At 46.2% G+C, this 21,080-nt stretch overlaps 1 protein-coding gene across 2 annotated transcripts; it reads left to right on the forward strand.

The window, feature by feature from the left end:
- Nucleotides 1-8,453: 8,453 nt before the first annotated feature.
- Nucleotides 8,454-19,114, forward strand: AMACR (alpha-methylacyl-CoA racemase). Of its 2 annotated transcripts, XM_004583639.3 has the most exons (5): nucleotides 8,454-8,734; nucleotides 10,407-10,550; nucleotides 12,269-12,429; nucleotides 15,212-15,398; nucleotides 18,380-19,114. In XM_004583639.3, exons 1-5 carry the CDS (start codon nucleotides 8,488-8,490, stop codon nucleotides 18,787-18,789), a joined length of 1,149 nt encoding a protein of 382 aa, XP_004583696.2. In that variant the 5' UTR covers nucleotides 8,454-8,487; the 3' UTR covers nucleotides 18,790-19,114. The 2 variants fall into 2 exon arrangements, with proteins under 2 accessions (XP_004583696.2, XP_058536103.1); XM_058680120.1 differs by lacking the exons at nucleotides 12,269-12,429; nucleotides 18,380-19,114 and having other exon boundaries at nucleotides 15,212-15,396.
- The last annotated feature ends 1,966 nt before the right edge of the window (nucleotides 19,115-21,080 follow it).

Below are 21,080 nucleotides of genomic sequence, written 5' to 3' on the forward strand. Positions count from 1 at the left end.
TGACAGAAGTGTTGATGAGGTCAACAAAGAACTGACACCTTTTTTAAAAAATGTGTTTCTGTTATTACATCTTGACTTCTAATGGCTTGTGCTTTTAGCAGTAGAATTTCCTCATGATCTAGACGTTGGATTGTCAGTCTGATTGGTCAGATTGCATCCTTGGCATTGTATTCCTGCAGCTGCAAGGGCTCTTTGATGATTCTGGATGAAAGGACCAGTTGTCTCTTGAGAATACCATTGTCTGTCTTCATTCACAAAATACTCAAAATACTCCGATATATTATCTTCTACACACACTATGTCACATTGAAGGTGCCACAGACTTAATTCTATGCGAGCCAAATAATATCTACAAATTTAAAGATATTCCATTAAAAAGACATATGCAAAACCTTTTGGTCAATAAAAATAAATATGATTTCCTATATTGATTACTCTGTTTAACCGATATTCACAGAACAGCTTTTTATGTACCAGGTATTGTAGGGATGTGACTTGGCTGTTGCCTCTCTTTTCCTACCCCAAAGTCTATTCTTGGAGGAACAAACTTACGACCAGAACAACCTTCACAAGACTATGCCATGAGTTCTTTAGAAAGTATCCAAAGGTGGTACCCCTAATTGATTTATTTTAGACAAAAGCAACGTCATGGGCATGTATTTTTACTCTGGTGGTAAACCGTATTGAAAATGAACTGAAGAGAGGCTGGTCTGAAAAAACTCATGCAATGAATTTTCTTGGAAATAAAGAGTCCTTCAGGGATGGGGTTGGGAGAGAAGGAAGAAGCCCTATGCCCACAAAATTGTAAAACAGAAAGTAAGAATACTAATATAAAATGACCCAGTTTAAAAAATAAAGAGCCCTTCTGTTATTTTAAACTACAGATTTCTTGCTGTTACATCTGAGGCAGGCAAAGCTAACGAGGACCTGTGTTAACTAACACACGGCACCCCTCGTGTCCAGCTCACTTTTGATCTTTTCCTTGATTCAGAAGCATTTTCAAACGCTTTCTGAATCTACATGTAATGCTGTTTTAAACTGAATGGATATTAACTATACCTGGCTTGATTTTGCATGTTTTTCTTTCTTAGGCTTTGGTGTCAGGTTGAGGTTTACTGTGATCAAATATCACAGATGTTCATAGACATGTACTGCCATTAGATAACTGAATGTTCCTTGTCAGAAAGCATGGGTCATAGCTGAGCAGCATATGTTGCTTAGTGCCTGAAAGGAAAATTTTAGCCTGGCTTTATATAAAACTGTAACAAGAAAAATGTACCAAATAATATGTGAAAATAAATACATATTTGTAAATGTACTTTTTAAAATGTTCTTAATACAGTATAATAGTCGTGGAATTGCTAAGTTGCTATGGTTTAAAACAATGTGAACAGCCATGTAAATTTATGATGTGGACGCATACTTGGGATCCCCGTCTTTAAAAGCGCCACTTCTCAGTTATTCTCCTGTTATCACTGGGACTTTAGAAGACGTGGCTGCTTAGAGGCTCACCCAGTGGAGTCTGGGTATCACTGGTGGAGGGGGATTTCGTCACAGACTTGACATCTTTCTATGTTTGTGCCTACACTCTAGCTTGTGCCTAGAGACACACAGGGCTGGAGTGTAGGCAAGTGGAAAGCACTGTGGGTTTGCAGGTAGTTGCAAGTTTGGGGAAAGGAGATTCACAAGGGAAATGGGGAAAAATCAAAGTAATAGTGATTTTTACAGTTCACGCTATAGGTCAGACTTCTAAACTGAATCTCCTTAACCACAATGTGTCCTTTTGAAGCTTCAGTTACTTTCAGTGAACCACAATCTGAACATATTAGATGGAAAGTCCCAGAAATAAACAGCCCATATGTGAATCATGTGATGCCATCCTACTATGAGACGCACATCAGCCCTCTGCCCAGCTCATCCACACGTTCCGTGCTCCTGGCCTGTTGCCCTACACTCCAGTGTGAGACTCACCAGCTTCCTGCCACTGAACTGCTTGTCTTCAGTTAACACTTGGTTTACTTAACAGTGGTCCCCAATTGTAAGAATTGTGATGCTGGCAGTTTGGATATACTACCAAGAAACCATACTTAAGTGAAAAGGCAAAAGGTCTCAACAAGGAAAAAAATATGTTGAGGTTGCTAAAATCTGTCATAAGAATGGTTCTTCTGTCTACGTGATTCAGAAGGCATGAAGGAAAAAAATTAACACCAGTTTTATTGTTGCATTCCACAAGTGTGAAACTTAACGGCCACGGTGTGTCAGTGCTTAGTTTGGATGGAAATACACTGATTTGTAAATATATGTAGAAGAGAAAACATGGCATATAAAGTTCAGTATTGGTGATTTCAGGAATCCACTGGGTGTCTTAGAAATCCTTGAAGGAGAGATTATTGTGTCTTGAGACTTATTGACTGATTAACATGTGTCTTCTAAAATAGGTGTTATAAAGCAGATAGTGCCCCCCCAATAAATAAGCTGGCATGCATATGGGATGCCAGTGTTGGCAGGTATAAAGCTGATGGTAGGGGCCCAATGCAGTAGCCTAGCAGCTAAAGTCCTCGCCTTGCATGCACTGGGATCCTGTATAGGCAGGCACCAGTTCTAATCCCGGCAGGCCTGCTTCCCATCCAGCTCCCTGTTTGTGGTCTTCTGGGAAAGCAGTCAAGGACTGCCCAAGACCCTGGGACCCTGCACTCATGTGGGAAATCCAGAAGCTCCTGGCTGACTTCGGATCACCTGAGCTCCGGCCATTGTGGCTGCTTGGGGAGTGAATCAGCAGAAGGAAGGTCTTCCTCTCTGTTCTCCTCTTCTCTGTTTATCTGCCTTTCCAATAAAAAATAAACAATAAAATCTTTTTTAAAAAGCAGATGGTATGTGTTATGAGAAATTCAAATGCTTCATCTAATTTATTAGATGAAGTCATTGTTTTCTGAGTCAACGAGGAGATTTTAAGTCATTTCCCAGAGCAGAAAAGTGAAGGGAAGATTTCTTAAGGATTATTATCAGAAGCATAGGGCTTAAGTTTGGTTCAACAACACCATGTATTTATTGAACTGCCATGCCAAGAACATGCACTCCTTCTAGCTATATTTGAGAATGCCAGAAAACTGGGTAGGAGGATTGAGAGACCAACAGTCTGAAATTCGGCCTACTGGCTGGGAGGCCGCGGGCTGTCTTGTAGGTGACAGTGTAGTGTGCTGCTTGCCCGGAGCAACTGGTCAAGGAAGGGTAAGGCTAACCGGTCGGATGCAGGGACTGCGGAAGTGCCGCATGTTTCCAATGCCAAGGTGAGGCATGTAGTTGAGTTCACAGCTAAGGAATCCCCGCTAATCTGTCATCAATAATTTGAAGTAATTGGAACTTGCAGGCAAATTAGTCTATTGAAAAGTGAGGTTTCTGGGCTCATATTTCCCTTCTTGTTGAGACAAATACTGGTTAGTTAAAGCTGACTTATATTCCCCATTTCTTTAGATATTGATAGGATCAGTGCAGGGTAAAGATTGAGTTTTTGACCAGTGGTATTAGCCCAGTGTAACACACACACGAGCATTGTGCACTTACACAATACCTGATGTATCTTCTACCCCCATTCCTCCTGCAGCAACCCAGCAAAACACTTCTCCCCCACTGTCAGTCATCTTGACTGTGGAAAGTTTAGAATCAAAACTGAAGTCAGTATGTCAGGTCCTAACAGAATGGAGTGGGGAGGCCATGAACAGGATGGGCTTTCACACAACATTGCCTGATGTCAAGAACTATCACAAAACACTGTCAAAACCGCCGCCTTGCACAGGGTCTGCAGGAGGCCAACTTAGCCACAGCCTGGTCAACCTTGGACTCATGACACCCTTGCTAATGGAGCCTGTGGGCAACGGTAGCTGTCTCTCAGTCACTTACTTTAGGTTGGTAACTGCTTATCATCACAGCAGTATTGGGTTATAGGAAGAAAATCTCCTTCCCCCCCTCCTCCAGGCAACCAGTACAGGTGTATTATTTTGGCCAAGTTATTATAAAGTTATCTAAGTCTGTAGCTTAATTTCTTCATTTGTAAAACTGGGGTGCCTATTAGCATGGATGTCAAAGGGCTGTTACAAGGAAGAAGGTAGTTAATTGATATATTAGTTTTCTAGTAATACTTAACAAACAAGCATAATTATTAATACCTGACATTAATATGCTTGGACCAAGAGCCTGAGATCCCTGCTGGCAGCTGCTCTCAGAACCTTGTCAGACGGCCTTCTCTTTGGGATGTTTTCAGTTGGAAAGGCAGTAGAGAGTCTGCTAGTAAAACAGATTCTAATCTCCAGAACCTGTCACGGTTTGAATGTGTCCTTCAAATATCCTGTGCTGGAAGCTTAACCCCCAACGTCCTTGTTAGTGGAATTTGGAGGGGAGACTTTTGGCAGGTGATTGGCAGAGCCCTAATGGATGAATCAATGCACTCATGCGTTAATGCATTGTTGAGGGAGTTGCTACAATAGTTTGGTGTAAGGGTTGCCTCCATACACTCCCACATGTTTAATCCCAAAGATTTACAATGCGGAAAGGGTGAAAACTTAGTCCAACTATGGTATGTCATTTTGGAATTGAGTGGAGTCCTCAAGATGGCATCAGTGCCCTTACGGTAAAGGACCTCTCCCCTCTGTGAGAAAGTAATGGGAAGCCAGGAAGAGCTCCTTACAAACAAACAAACAAACAAACAAACAAATCTTCCAGCCCCCAGACTTGGGATTTCCCAGTCTCTAGAACTGGAAGAATTAAGTGTTTGCCTTGTAAGCCACCCAGTGTGATATAGCAGTTGGAATGTACTAAGATCACCCCTTACTAGCGGCTTGCCTAGAGCTGAAATCCATGATTTCACTGGGAGTTGTTAAAGAGTGAAAGCTTAAAGGAAGCACATTGCTATGGTTTACATATGGTTCGTCCCCTGCAATTCATGTTGAGATATGACGCCACTGTGGTTGTGTTGAGAAGTGGGACCTTGAAAGGGTGTTGAGGTTGTTAAGAGACAGTAATGCGTTTCTGCCCCAAGATCAGCTCCCTAGAGAATGGGCTGCTAGGATGCAAGGCTGTCCTGGTGTTTCTGCCTCTTTCCCAGGAAGCTACGCGCCTTATGTCCCAGCACATGTGAGGCAACCCGAAGCCTGATGTTTGCTCTCTAGCCTCTAGAACTGGAGCCAACATAAACCTCTCTTTCTTAATTACTTGGTGCTCTCAATTGCCACAGAACACAGACTAAAACAGGCATCCTTTCATGAACCATTTGACTATCCTGGAGTACCGTTCATGTGGAAGGTTAGAGAAACACTCCATGTTCAGGATAACACCTTGGTGCTGAAAGAAATTCAATGTTGATGATTGAAGGCCTTAAAGATTATTAGATCATGAATATGTATATATGTATTTTAATCCACTTTAGTCATGATTCTAATGTTCTCATTTAAGTGAAGATCATGTCAGTTCACTACCCTTCTGACTCAGCTTTAGCTTGGTGCCAATCCTTCACCACAGGGCAGAGGTTTGTAGAAACTCCAGACTCTCTATCCTAGCCACACTTTGATGTTATGAACTTGAAGGTGACATCTGGGGCCCAGACTGTTTTATACTCTGCCAGTTGCCTAAACTCCAGCCCATTCTCAGCAATTATGGGAGCCATCTATCCTTGCAGTGAATTATTTTTGTATTTCCACCAAGAATCCTGTTGCATCTAAAAGGAAGTATTAGAACTAGGCAGCCCAGTTAATATTTAAAGACTTATTTTTATTACAAAGTCAGATATACAGAGAGGAGGAGAGACAGAGAGGAAGATCTTCCGTCCGATGATTCACTCCCCAAGTGAGCCGCAACGGGGCCGGTGCGCACTGATCCGATGCCGGGAACCAGGAACCTCTTCCAGGTCTCCCACGCGGGTGCAGGGTCCCAAATCCTTGGGCCGTCCTCGACTGCTTTCCCAGGCCACAAGCAGGGAGCTGGACAGGAAGTGGAGCTGCCGGGATTAGAACCGGTGCCCATATGGGATCCCGGGGCATTCAAGGTGAGGACTTTAGCCGCTAGGCCACGCCGCCGGGCCCAGCCCAGTTAATATTTTAAAAAATTAAAAGGGGCCTAGTGCAGTAGCCTAGCGGCTAAAATCGTGACTTTGCATGTATTGGGATCCAATATGGGTGCCAGTTCTAATCCCAGTGATCCCACTTCCCATCCTGCTTGTGGCCTGGGAAAGCAGTCAAGGATGACCCAAAGCCTTGGGACCCTGCACCCTCATGAGAGACCTGGAAGAAGCTCCTGCCTCCTGGCTTTGGGTTGGCTCAGCTCTGGCCATTGCAGCCACTTGGGAAGTGAAGCAGCAGACGGAAGATCTTCTTCTCTGTCTTTCCTCCTTTCTGTATATCTCCTTTTCCAATAAAAGAGAAAATAAACCTTAAAAAGAATTAAAAGGCAGGTAAGAAAAGTATAAAAACATAATTTATATACATCAAAAAGCACAAAATAATGCAACCTTTTGCTCTCTCAATGTGTAGTGCATAAGCAGTAGAGCTGTGGTTATGCAGAGAAACCATGGGTGTTGAGACACACACTGAAAGTGCGACAGTGTGTGCCTCTTGCAATGTGGGCAGAGAACTAGCTGCAGGTGGAGTTTTAGGTTTTTCACGAGGGAATGAGTGAAAAGCAGTTTATGGTGAGACACGAGGGCAAGTCAGGCGAACGTCCTTATCCATGTCCCTTGAGTAAACCTGTATTTGACAGAAAAAAACGGAACTTATCTATGAAATGTCCTTGCCAGCACATCCTGGGTCAAAGGACTCCTTATGGTAAATACACGCAGAAGCTGGAACGCATGGCTCCACAGCAAAGTAACCCTCCAGGCTACAGCGCGAAGACCCACTGGGTGTTGTGAGACCCTTGTGGGAGACTCACCTGTCACAGCAGGTAGAAGCGTATGCTTGCCAGCACATACGTTGTTAGGTTCTGCTACATATAACTTACATAACACACTTATTTTCTTTTTTAAAAAAGATTTACTTTATTTTTATTGGAAAGTCAGATATACAGAGGGGAGAGAGAGAAAGATCTTCCGTCCGATGATTCACTCCCCAAGTAACTGCAACAGCCGGTGCTGCACCAATTCAAAGCTAGGAGTCAGGAATTTCTTCCAGGTCTCCCACACGGGTGCAGAATCCCAAGGTTTTGGCCCGTCCTCGATTGCTTTCCCAGGTCACAAGCAGGGAGCTGGACGGGAAGTGGAGCGGCCGGGATTAGAACCGATGACTGTATGGGATGCTGGAGCGTTCAAGGCGAGGACTTTAGCTGCTAGGCCACACGGTCGGGCCCAACACACTTTTTTTCTGAGGCTTCTAAGTCCAAAGTCAAGGTGTTAGCAGGCTTAGCTTCTTGCATAGCGCTCTTTATGGCTTCCTGCTAGCTGCCTGTTCTCTGTGTCCTCACAGGGTGGCTCCTGTGATTCCCATGGCGAATCCCTTGTTCTCATGACGACACAAGCCTTAATGGATTCGTGTCCACGGTATGGCTTCCGTTTGGTTCGTTGGTAAAGGTGGGTGCCCGGTAAGTTCTCTGATTCACCTGAATGTGATCCTGAGCGTTAACTCAAGCCACAACTGCACTTCTTTTAAAAAAGAAAAAACAGATTTGGAGCAAATATGACGAAAGACTAATGTGCCAATCTGAATGCTTTCTAACTTTGTCCGTTTTAAGTTTCTCAAAAACAGAACATAAAAGGAAAGAGACATGGACATTCTTGATGCAGGCAGAGCAGGGTGCTTGCCACTCCCGGGGTGCCAACCCGCAGAAGGAAAGTCACAAGAGCCATGGAAATAATGTTTTAAATTCACAAAGTGAGGCAGATTAAAAAAACAGACAGCTATCCATGTCAGGCCAGTGAGCAAACTGAAAAAGAAACCAAAGGCAAATTCAAATGCTTTCCAAGTGTACCTTGCCCTTTAATATATTTTATTTATTTGAAAAGCACACAGAGAGGGATTAATTTTTAAAAATAGATAAATAAAACCCACGAAAAGTGTAACTCAAAATCATTTTTTGGAGGAAATCAACAGGTAGCTAAGGAAAAAGGGCATGAAGCCGACCGCCCAGAGTCCGTAGAAGGAAAGAAATACTTGGGCATTGTTCTTATCGATTTATGCTTTTTTTTTCTTCTAGGGCTCGGCAGGTGCGCGGGCTGAAATAGCAGGAGGGAAGGGGCGCACCGCAGCTTAGGTAAAGTCGCCCAGCGGGCACGGTGCGCCCAGGCACAGCCTCTGCCCAGAAGAGAGCTGCAAGTCAAAGTCACGCACTTTGCACTTGGCGCCAGCGACCCCGCGAGGCTGCGCAGGGAAGCGCGTCAGTGCGCAGACTCGGCGGGCGGTCGCACGCAGGCGCACAGCGAGCGCACCCCGCCTCCCCGGGTTGGGGCCTGGCGCAGCTCCGCGGCTCGCTCAGTCAGCTGTGGTATAGCGGCGGGCCAGGTGGCACGCCATGGCGCTGAGGGGCATCCTTGTGTTGGAGCTGTCCGGCCTGGCGCCGGGTCCGTTCTGCGGGATGATCCTGGCCGACTTCGGGGCGCAGGTGGTGCGCGTGGACCGCCCGGGCTCCCGCGGCGACGGCGGCGTCATGTCCCGGGGCAAGCGCTCGCTGGTGCTGGACCTGAAGCAGCCGCGAGGGGTGTCGGTGCTGCGGCGCCTGTGCGCCCGGGCGGACGTGCTGCTGGAGCCCTTCCGCTGTGGTGAGCCCGGGTCCAGGATGGAGATGGCAGCTGCCACCCCGTTGCCCCGTGTGCGCCCTGGACGCTTGACCTCCCCAGCCCTTCTAGGTCTTCCTGTGGCGTGTGAGGCCCGACCTTTGCCTCTGAGGCTCATCTTGAGATAACGGCGGTGGTCCCCTCTTCTTGGCTTCTCGCTGACCCTCCTCCCCCTTATTCCTAATCACCTTGCTTGTGGACGTGTTTGAGCCCTGTGAGAATCCCGTGTGAACCATAGATTGTCCCCCTGGGGAACTGCGATCTGGTGTCTGGTCCATTAACTGCCGTTCTACACAGAGTTGGCCAACACTTTCTGCCTTCAGGATTGGTGTTCCTGTGTTCAGCTTCAGCTAGCTTCCTTGACTTTGCCCTCAGCTCCCTGGTGTCACTTTGTCCATCCCACGTGACACCCAGATCTCGGCTGGTCCCTCTGCAGCTCCCTGAATTCCCAGTCACCTCTCCTGGGGACAGAACTAGTATCCGTGCAGGTACCTGAGTCAGGTACCCCTAGTTCGTTTGACACCCATTTCTGTCAAGCTCACCTGCCTTCAGCGATCCGGGAACTAGTGGGTTGGAATGGCTCCTGTCCATACCAGGTACAATCACGTGGACCCTGGCTCGGCAGCCCTTTAAAAACTGGAGTTTGAAGTCCACCATCACTTGCAAGCCTTCTCAGGCAACCTACCACCAGTGAAATTTTGCTCAAGTTACCTATGCCAAAATACTGCCAGGGAAGAAAGAGTTAGGAAATGTTTGATGAGAACATTGGGTGGCTGGAGAGTGCATTGAAGTGTAGCTCGGTTCACCCTGGCAGCTGTGTGAGGACTTAATCATTAGGGTTATATAATAAATCACACTTTAATTGAAGATGAGGGATTAGAGGTTGTATGGCTGGTGGCTGGCTAGCTAGAGGATTATCAGGTTCTTTATCCAGTGTTCGTAGCTCTCAGATGATAGTGTCTATTATGGAACCTTGATTGTATTTAGTCCCAGCAGATGTGGGTGCCAAGCACCTGGCTTTGTTCCCTAAATATGTTTGTAACTAGATTAAGAACTCAGGAGCCATGAGAGCTGGCCTTTCTGGGATAGCTAGCCCCTTCCCATGGGTCTTTATTGTGTCTCTATTGAAGGTGGTGATGTATGCTGGGCACTTCAGGGGCTTTAAAAGAGTGAATCCTGAATTTTAGGTTAAAAAAAAAGCTTAATCATGCATACATTTTCACAGTGTACATTTTTCACATTATGAAATTTTTAAACCAAACAAAAAATTTTTTTTTGCTTCCAAATAGGAATCTTTTTAGCTTCATTTTCCATGAGATTTTGGCCTGCAGCCTGAGTTTGAAGGTGATAGGCACTGATGTGGGCATAGAAAGGGGGACACAGGGACAAGTATGCCAGCTCTGTAGCTTGAGTAGGGGTTGATACACCTACAGGGAAGTAAAGGGGTCCTAGGAAAACAATCACTCTCTGGGGCAGAGGCTGTCCATCCCAGAGGCAGGGCCTTCACTCTCTGGGTCTGTAATGGAAACATGTTAGAAAACCCACCGCAAATGTGGGTATTGGGATCACTTCCAGGATGCTGGCCACTGCTGGCCTAGAAGAATAGATTTTCTCTAGGTTCAGCACAAGCTGTCTGAAATTGTTGTTGCCTCTGCAGGTGTCATGGAGAAGATGCAGCTGGGCCCCGAGATCCTGCGGCGGGAGAATCCCAGGCTCATCTATGCTAGGTTGACTGGGTTTGGCCAGTCAGGCAAGTTCGCCAGGGTAGCTGGCCATGATATCAACTATTTGGCTCTGTCAGGTATGTCATGAAGGGAGATTTAGAAGTTTCTCTGGATCTTGTGTTTGTTTCCTGTGGAGCTACAGGTGCATTGATGAAGAAGCATTTTTATATGTGAACATGTAACTAGGTGTCAGGCGCAGTAAGAACTCGGTTATTTGAAGTGAGTTAACCAGCACATTTGAGCGATGATATAGTCTCACTTGTCATATTTCTTGACTGCGTAAGTGGTGTCAGTTATCAGATAAGCCCCTAGCAGGACCCAAGAGACTTGCTGGTGTTGGGGTGGTTGTTCCGTAGATGGTTGTGTCACCCCTCCCCACCCCTCTCCCTTGAATCATTGTTTCAGGCTTCTGTGAACACTAGAAAAAGCACCTGGATCTCAGGTGCTATACTCATTTCATTACAATATTTGCTGTAAGAACTTGCCTTAGGAGGACCTGATTCTAGAATTCTACCAACTCTGTGTTACATGATAAAGCATGGGTAGGGGATGTCTGGCCGGCCAACTGTACAAAGCCAAAGAAATCACTTGAGACTGCCGAAGAGACCAGGCATTGAGCAAGTCCATAGCAGGCTGATTGTCAAGTTGCTGACTTTGTGTGGTGGGGCCTCAGCTACTTGTGCTCTCACCCAGGGCCTCCCAGTGTGTGCGTGTGTGTGTTGGCAGGGAGCTGGAAGCAGAGCTTGGCTTGAACCTAGGCTCTAATAGAAAATAAAGGCATTCGGTTTTTTTTTCTTTTTTTTTTTAAGATTTATTTATTTATTTTTATTGGAAAGGCAGATTTACAAAGAGAAGGGGAGACAGAGAGGAAGATCTTCCATCCACTGGTTCACTCCCCAGATGGCCACAATAGCTGAGCTGATTTGAAGCCAGGAGTCAAGAGCTTCTTCCAGGTCTCCCACACAGATGCAGGGACCCAAGGTCATAGGCCATTCTCTACTGCTTTCTCAGACCGCAAGCAGGGAGCTGGATGGGAATGGAGCAGCTCGGACACAAGTCGGTACCCATATGGGATCCTGGCACTTGCTGGGGAGGATTAGCCAATTGAGCCATGTGCTATGCCTGAAATATAGACATTCTAAACTTTTGGTGGTACCAAATGCCTGCCCTGTTATGCTGTTCTAAAACAATCAGCTAAATTGATAATGATCTCCTTCTCACTACTCCAGAAGTCAGCATTAAAATTCCACAATTGTCAGCTGTAAAATTTTGAAGATAGGCCTGGCATGGTAGCCTAGCAGCTAAAGTCCTCACCTTGCATGCACCAGGATCCCATATGGGTATTGGTTTTAATCCTGGCTGCCCCACTTCTCACACAGCTCTCTGCTCGTGGCCTGGAAAAGCAGTGGAGGATGGCCCAAAGCCTTGGGACCCTGTACCCGCATGGGAGACCCGGAAGAGGCTCCTGGCTTCAGATCAGTGCAGCTCCGGCCATTGTGGCCACTTGGGGAGTGAATCAAAGGATAGATCTTCCTGTCTGTCTCTCCTCCTCTCTGTATATCTGCCTTTCCAATAAAAAAATAAATCTTTATAACAATTTTTTTGTAGACAAAAAAATTTCAAAATTAGGAGCCTGTCTTGAGGGAGAGCCTGTTAGTCTGCTGAAGAAGTTGGATTTGGAAAAGTGCTGTGTACTGGTGTTCATGTAGGTCAGCTACTGGAGAGACGTGTTAGTTCTCTAAGGTGCTCATGTGTTTACTTAGAAGGGACATTAGATTTGTTTCTCACGGTGCAGGTATTCTGTCCAAACTTGGCAGCACAGGTGAGAGCCCACATCCTCCTCTGAATCTCCTGGCTGACTTCAGTGGCGGCAGCCTTGTGTGTGCGCTGGGCATCATGATGGCCCTTTTCGAACGCACACGCTCGGGCAAAGGTCAAGTCATTGATGCAAGCATGGTGAGTACCAACTGGAGAATTGTCATAGAAACCAAGGAAGGATCAGGTGCTGGGGAGAAAAAGATTTACCCAACCTGGGTAAACACCTTGAGAGTCTGAAGACCAAACTGTGTAACTTGGATTGGGTCATTGGTGACCTTTGCAAAATCTATTTCCACACCAAAATTGCCTTCTTTGGGGTACCTTGGCCTGCTACTTCCTCTCTGTCCTACCAGGTGAGCCCAGCCCACCCCATACTGTGTGCCTTGTGACACTGTCATTAGGATACATCTGACATTGTCCCTGTGTCCTCCCTGGCCTGTGTTCCAGATATGGGCAGCTTGTGGTTTTATTTCCAGCTTCTGGCTCAACTGTGGTTCAGTCGCAGCATGAAATAGCAGGAGCTCTGGTTTTGTTGTGGACACATGGAGTTTTGTCCCCCTCAAAGACAGGTGTTCTAAATGCAGAAACATGTAAGCTGCACAGAGTAATTACTTGTGTTAAAAGGTGAGAAAGTGAGCATGACACATGCATGAATGGGGTTGTTTCACATGGGGAAATTGCTTGCCATCATGGGTCAGAGTTGCCCGAAGGGAAGAGGTCTGGGGGAAGGGAGAGAGGCACCTGAAGAATATCCAGCTGTGTTTCCCAGTGAAAGAGAGCACGACACTCCCCTAAACTTGGCCTCCATGATGAGGTAGGGAGTAGGGGGCTAGTACCTCCACAGGTGTGAAGCCACCTCCACAAGTTCCACCTGGAACTTAAGTTCCATGTTTCCATGACAGCCCCCCAAATGTCCCAGATGAAAAAAAAAACATTGTAATGTACAAGTCAGGGGACAGAAGTACATAGAGAGACTTGCAGTGACTTCCAGCTCACTACCAGTTATACCATATCAGTTTCATACCTACTTATACCATATCAGTTTCATACCTTGCTGTTCACCTCCTTTCATCCGTGAAGGTGATTGGCATGGAAGACCTTTGATCTGAGAGAGCAGACTGCCTTCTTCTGCAGCAGGCAGTGGCAGGCCTTTTGACCCCGAAGCCTGGGCTTTCAGTCATGTGTCTCTGCTGCCCTTCACATGATCCATGGGGGCCGTGAATGAGGGGCAAACACACGCCCTTGGAGTTTAGGGGAGAATCTGAGGCTTACTGAGGACTACATGAATATTTAGCCATAATTTGAGGAATTTACTAAACATAAATTACTTGCTTATTAGAAGTCAAATATAGATAAAAGAAGATGGCTGCTTTCATCAGACTATAATTGTATTCACTGCTGCCCAGCGTTGTGACACAGTTTCCCCACTGGGCCCATTCCCTTTCTTGGATCTCGCACTCTCCAGGTAGTTCTGTGGTGTAGTTTGACAGGATTTGCCCCCAGTCCTAGCATCTGTCGGCTGATGCTGCAGCAAAGTCCAATCAACCTGCACTTATCCTGGTTCCTGCATGCACCAGTGGCACCAGTTAACCTAGCCTTGTTCTCCCCTCAACCTAGTCCACATCCAGGCCAACAGGTGTTATAGCCCTCCCCAGCCTGGTCTGCCCACAGTCCCAGTTCCCGCACTTGCCAGTGGGAGCAGTAGCCCAGCAGGGAAGTCCACGCTGCCCCACTACCAGGCTCGCCACCCTTCCCCTGAGATTTCACATGGACTGATGTGTGCTGCGGCCCAGTCTGGCATGGCCTGCTTAACCTCAACATTTGTTGGTAAGTGCTGTAACCTGGCCCGGCCCAGTCTGTGCCCACTGCCAGCTCATGCTGGTAGGTGCTGCCACCTAACCCCACCCAGTCAGCCCCCAGTCCTGGCCCTGAAGTGAATAGGCTGGTATGTGGTCCAACCTGGCCTGTCCTGGTTCTCAGATCTGCCATTGAATGTTATAAACTGGCCCAGCCTGGCCTGTCCCCACCCTGATCCACACGTATGCCAATGGGTACTGTAACCTGGCATGGTTTCTGCTATTACTTGTCTTGGTTATTGCACTTACCTCTAGGGACTGCTTCTTGGTAAAGGTGTTCCCCAAGCTGCTGTATCAGGTCTCCTCTCAATTGCAGATTTTGCTCACACCAGTGGGTCCTTGACCCAGGCTGACTTAATTTACTTTCCTGCCAGGAACAGTGTCCTTACCCAGCTGCCCCATACCCAATGCGGTTCTTGCTGTTGGATGTTACAGCCCAGCCAGATCTGTCATGCCCAGATACAGTTCTCATGTGATTTAGTGGATGCCGAGACCTAGCCCAGCCTGTTCTAGACTCACCCTGGCTTTCATGAGCACCAGTGGGTGCTGGGTTCTCGTCCAGTCTGGCACACCCCAAACTCAGTCCACATCCATGTTGAAGGACACTACAGCCATGTCCAGCCCAGATTGCCAACCCCATTTTGGCTTTTGTGCTCACAAGTGGGAAGCACAATCCAACTGGGGCTTCCCCTTACCTCCCCAACCAGGCCTGTTTCCAGCCACAGAGCTTGCACACATTCTAGTGGTTGCTCTGACCCAGCCCAGCGTAGCCTATCCTCCATCTCAGTCTGCCATCAGATGCTGCATCCTGGTCTGATCCTACCTGCCCCCAGTCCCAGCTCTTCCTGGAGGGTGCTGCAGCCTAGCCCTGCCCAGTCTGCTCCCATCCCTGACTCATGCAAACCAGTAGGTGTGATAGCCTAACCCAGCATGTTCCACACTTCAGCCTGGCTCCTGCACATGCCAGTGTGCAAAGGTTTGGTTTGACCCTGCCTGATTTGCCCATAAGTCATACTCTTACGGTAAGATTGTCTGGATTTGCATTGTATTTTGCTTCTTTAAAGGTGGAGGGAACTGCGTATCTGAGTTCCTTTCTCTGGAAAACTCTGAAATCGGGACTGTGGGAACAAGCTCCAGGAAAGAACCTGTTAGACGGTGGAGCACCTTTCTACGCGACATACAGGACTGCGGACGGGGAGTTCATGGCTGTGGGAGCAATAGAACCTCAGTTCTATCAGCTGCTGATTGAAGGTAGTCATCTTGATTGGCCTCTCCCCACTTCCTTTTGCTGTGGGTATTCTTTAACCTCTATTTTGGGTTCTTTTGTGAGATTCATTTCTTTTATTGTTTATCCGCTCTCTAATTAACCCAATGATCAGCTCCAACGCTTGTTATAGCTTTGCAACAGGTTCACATTGGGAAGAATAAACCCTCCAACTTTGTTATTTTTCAGTATTGTTTAGGGTATTCAAAATTGTTTGCATTTTCATATGCATTTTAGCATCAACTTCTAGTTTCTGCAAGCTTTTTTTGAGAGGGGGCTGTATTAGCTTGTGCATCAGACTGGAGTGTGGTCATCTTTTAAGCCTTTCAATCAGAACGTGAGACACTTCTATTTGGGTCTCTTTAGTTTCTTTCAGTGATGCCTTGAAGTTTTCAGGTCTGAGTCCCATGCTTGGTGCACATTGTTATTTTTTTTAAAAGATTTATTTTTATTACAAAGTCAGATACACAGAGAGGAGAAGAGACAGAGAGGAAGATCTTCCGTCCGATGATTCACTCCCCAAGTGAGCCGCAACGGGCCGATGCGCGCCGATCCGACGCAGGGAACCAGGAACCTCCTCCAGGTCTCCCACGCGGGTGCAGGGTCCCAAATCCTTGGGCCGTCCTCAACTGCCCTCCCAGGCCACAAGCAGGGAGCTGGATGGGAAGTGGAGCTGCTGGGACCAGAACCGGCGCCCACATGGGATCCCGGGGCGTTCAAGGCGAGGACGTTAGCTGCTAGGCCACGCCGCTGGGCCCGCACATTGTTATTTTCAAACGTGCTTGTGTGGAGTGCTCATTGAACGTCTGTTCTGCCTCAAAGAAGGAATCATTCTGAAGTGCTAAAAGTTAAACAAGACATTGTTTTAGCAAATTAATTGCCTCAGTCCTCAACTTCTGATCACCTTCTTGTAAGTTTTCTCCTGTGGAGTTCTGTAACATGTATGTCTGGTTGTTCCTTCTCTGCATCCACAGTCCTCTGTGATGGCCTTAGCCTGCTTTTTCTTCAAAATCTACAAAGGATCCTAGTTGCAAGTGGGTAAATCAGCTTTTGTATAGTCTACCAGCCCCTGCCAAAATATCCCAGAATTCTTTTTCTTTTACAATATTTAGTTATAAAAATTTTACCTGTACTCATCATGAAGGGACCTCAAAAGTATGTATTTTTGTAAAGTTTTGAAACCCACACCTAGTTTTTCATAATATTCATTTCCCATGCATTTTTAGAAGACTTATTATTTCTCTCTCAGTACATACTAGACAACTCCCCACATTTATAGTGGTTTTTGAAGTAGCTTTAATTGCACATGTTGTTTGTTTCCTCTTAATTTCGTGACGTCTCTGTGGCCGTGTCTTGGGGTACATCCTCAGTGTCTGAACACAAGTGCACAGGCTTTGTGTAAGCTGCACCTCAGCTGCAGTGTGTCCGTGCTTCCGGGGCAACGAGGTCTCCTGGACTGAGAGTGTTGTTAGATTTTATGACAACAAAACCTTTTAGAGTGCAATGAAATAAGCAATAGAGAATTTTAAAAAATTGTCTTAAAACTTCAAAATACTGTTTTTATAAAATCCAGAAAAAAGAAATTATCACTGGGAGCATGGAGAAGCTGAAACCCTTTGGTATTACAGTGGGGGTAAACATAGAACCATGCTGTGACTGCATAATAAAGGATAAACAAAATATGGCAGCTACATGCAAAAACATTACTAAGCTGTGAAAAGGAAGGGAATTCTGACTCACCTACAACATGGATGAACCTTCAAGATGTTGTGTTAAATAAGCTCAGGGAAGAACAAACATTGTGTAATTGCACTTCTGTAAGATAGTCACAATAGTGCAATCCATAAAAGCATATAGTAAAATGGTGGCTGTTGGAGGCTGGGAGAAGGAAGGAATAGAGAATTCCTGTTAGATGGATAGCAGGATTTCCTGTCTTCTTGCTTCTCTGGGGACTTGGGCATCTTCAGAGCATTTTTCAAGTAGCCACTGAGCTTTTCATGAGGGGGCGGAAAGGAAGGTAAAGGCATGCATGCGGGAAAGGGCCTTTCATCATCCACATTAAAACACACTCTTCTATGAGAGAAGAAAAATGACATTTATTCTCCGCCCCAGGAAACCGGCCTAGGGTAGAAGTTAACCAGTACTGGCACTCGGCAGTATTTGCAGAGTCGGCTTGTGCAGTCAATAAAGAAGCACAGATGAGGCCTTGGGCAGAGGAAGCCACCCTTCCTGCTGAGTCCCCAGGCTCAGGCTTTCATCTCCTGGTGCTGAGGGGTCCTGCCAAGCCCTTTCGTGCTGGCAGGTCAGTGTGCACTCCCCACTGTTGACTGGCTGGCTGAGAACTTTCTTGCTTATATACTGTAGACAATTTGTAGGAGACTGTGGCTTTATACATCCTTTGTTCCTGGAACTTAGCCTTTTTTGCTTCCTTTACTTTAACCAAATATAGAAGTGAATGTTTGTGACACTGCAATCCTGAATTTAATCATTTGTCTTCAAGGTTTCTTGCTTAAAAACTGAGATAGTGAGTGATATTGCTTAAATTTATTATTTTTAGAGCTTAGATATATGATACAAAACGTGGGGTAGTTTTAATTCAGTGTGACAGATAATAACAGCCTAAGGAAATGTCTTTCTCAAAACCAACCCAGAGAGGAAGGGAAGACATCAGTCTCCGGAAGCTGGACATTGATAGCAGACTACTTTTGATGAAATGTCAATATCAAAGTCTTGGCAGTGACTGCCTCCCCTACTATCGCTGCCTTCTCCAGCCTTTGGCTTCAATTTCAAACTGAATCTGGATTTTCTTCCCTTGTCACATTTAAGAAATCATCATAGAACATCTTATCTGGAACAGCATGGTGGGCTCAAAATTTATTTCCATTCATTCTAATCACTCTATCCATAGCCTAGTAATTTCAGAAATTGCATTCCCCCTTTCTTCTCTCCCTCCCCCAACCTCCACCAGGACTCGGACTGAAGTCTGATGAACTCCCTAATCAGATGAGTGTAGCTGATTGGCCAGAAATGAAGAAGAAATTTGCAGATGTATTTGCAAAGAAGACCAAGGCAGAATGGTGTAAGATCTTTGATGGCACAGATGCTTGTGTGACTCCCGTGCTGTCCCTTGAAGAGGCTGTTCGTCACGAGCACAACAGGGAACGGGGCTCGTTCATCACGGATGGAAGTCAAGATGTGAGTCCCCGCCCTGCCCCAGTGCTGTCCGACACGCCAGCCCGCCCTTCTGCCCAAAGAGATGCTTTTATGGGAGAACACTCTGAAGAGATCCTTAAAGAATTCGGATTCAGCCAGGAAGAGATAAATCAGCTGAAATTAGATAAAATCATTACAACTAATAGACCAACTGCTAATCTGTAACTTAGGGCTCATAGTTCAGGTGAAGTTGAATATTGCTTTTACAGTGTTGAATAATCTGCAAAATTATATGCATGGAAACATGGCAGAACAGTAATGCAGTGATCCAGTTATCCTGATCATGAAACAAACAAGCATTGATTTCCTGGTCGTGATAGGGTTCTCAGTATGATGATCATGAAAGTGTTGATTTTGAAGCCTTTTGAGTATTTATAATGATTTAGGACAGTATTTCTATACATTTAATTAAGATATTTTAGTGATATTAAAATGCTACTATATATTTTAAATGGATAAATTTAATGTGTTTAATTAAATTGTTTTCGTCTAAAATGTGCTTATACCTTAAAACATTTCAAAATTTTATTTAAGAGGCAGAGAGGGACGGAGCTCCCATTCCGTAATTTAATGCCCAGCGATGCAGAGGAGGGGTGGTATAGAGGGACGTGAAGCTAAGCAGTGACCTGGTTCCTTGATTCATCACTACTGCTTCCCAGGGTTTGCAGGAACAGGAAGGGTTGAACTCTAATGTCATACCTGAGCATCGTAACTTGTATCTTAACCACTAGGCCATATGCCCGCTTCTGCTTGTACTTTTAAGTTTGTGAGAAATCTCTTCAAATACCATTTCAATAACTTTGTGATTAATTGAAATATTTTCGGTTCAATTGTTTTACCAACGTGAAAATTCTTTTTGAAAACCACAGTTACAGAGAGAGGAAAAGGCGGAGGAGACAAAGAGAATCTCCCACTGCCGGGTTTGCTCCGCAGGTGGCTGCAGTGGCCACCTGTGCAGTTGGTCCCTGCCCGCAGGCTGCTCCCTGGGGCTGCCTTGGCATCCTGGTATTTCTGCTTTTCTGAGGCTCATGTGCCACACTGCTTGCTGCTTTCCCTGGTGAGCATTTCGTGTTGCTGTTACCTCTAACTTCCTGGGATCTCCATCGCAGCTTTCCTGCGGCTCTATTGAGCATGACCTCATCAGAGGTTCCAAACCCGTGGTACAGCTTTGGCCAGCCTCCCAGGCTTTCCTTTATATCGTGGTGTGAGCCACCTGACCCCCCACAACACCAGCATGAGCCACCCCCAGGCCTACCTGAGCCATAGTTGCTGTTCTAGCATGCTCCACTGCCTGAAAGCAGGGATAAAAGCTGGTTACTTTTAGACAGTCTCACTGAGAGCATCCTATGGTGTCCTGGCCTGCCAACCAAGGGAGAAGGGCGTCCGGCATCTAAGTTCTCCTGAGTGCCCTTGGGGCTCCTTCTCGCATTGTCTTAGCACATGTCTCTGTTTCATGGGTGCTCATGTCCTTAGCCAGTGACACCTTTCCTCTCCCAAAAAAGCTCTTTCTTTCTTCTCTGGCCAGACAGCAAACTTTTGTTAGTGCCTCTGATTCTCGCTGTGGGATTTACTACACATGTCCAGCAACACTCTTGGACAGCCTGGATGCTTTTCTGTCAAACACCTGTACACATCACTTTTAAGTTTGGCCTCCAGCATGATGTTGGGGCAAGACACAATAAAATCAGGTTCTTACAGTGCAGCAAGGGTGATTGTTAGCCCAATTCCCAGTAAGATATTTCCATTTAAAGTATCATCAGTGTGGTTTTATCATCCACATTTGTGTCAGCGTTCTGCTCTTGTAAGCCTTCACTGGAACTGTCCTTAATGCTCTGCTTATAAACATTCTAGGCTTTCTCTGGCCAGCTTTTCCAAACTTCCAGTATTTCCCAATAAGCCAGTTCTAGTGTTCAGTAGCAATTAGACTGAGCTTGATAATTTGCCAGATATTGTCATGTGAATCAAACAAGGGTGTTGGTGACACAATTTTGGCTCCCAACCTAGAGGCTAGAAGAGGTTGCCAGATCCAGTCACTTGGCTGGGCATCACCTGGGCTGACTGTTTGCTCTATCATCAGGTGAATAGCAAGCTCTGGATCTTATCTCCACACAGAGCCACAGCAGAAGAGAGGTCTCAGGAGCTCCCCGCAAACTTTGGACTGAGCGAAGTCACAAGCCAGGCCTACCCCAGTCTTTGTCAAGGAAGGGAAGATCCTGCTTAGCAGGTCAGCTGGCTTCCAGAGCTGCCCTGAACTCAGCTTCCCAAAGTGCAAGGGTGTAGGATGGAGCAGTGTGTTCCAGGACCCTGTCCAGGTCCCACCAGGATGGAGGGATTGCAGGGTGGGGGTTGGAGAGGCAGCTAGCGAGGTCTGTTACAGACAGGATCTCTACTGCTCCTCAGTGATTGCAGGGGACGGCAGAGCAGGTGTCCCTACTTCACAGAGGAGCAGAGACTCA

The sequence above is a fragment of the Ochotona princeps genome, chromosome 23 (assembly GCF_030435755.1).
Source record: "Ochotona princeps isolate mOchPri1 chromosome 23, mOchPri1.hap1, whole genome shotgun sequence".
In the NCBI taxonomy this organism is placed as follows: domain Eukaryota; kingdom Metazoa; phylum Chordata; class Mammalia; order Lagomorpha; family Ochotonidae; genus Ochotona; species Ochotona princeps.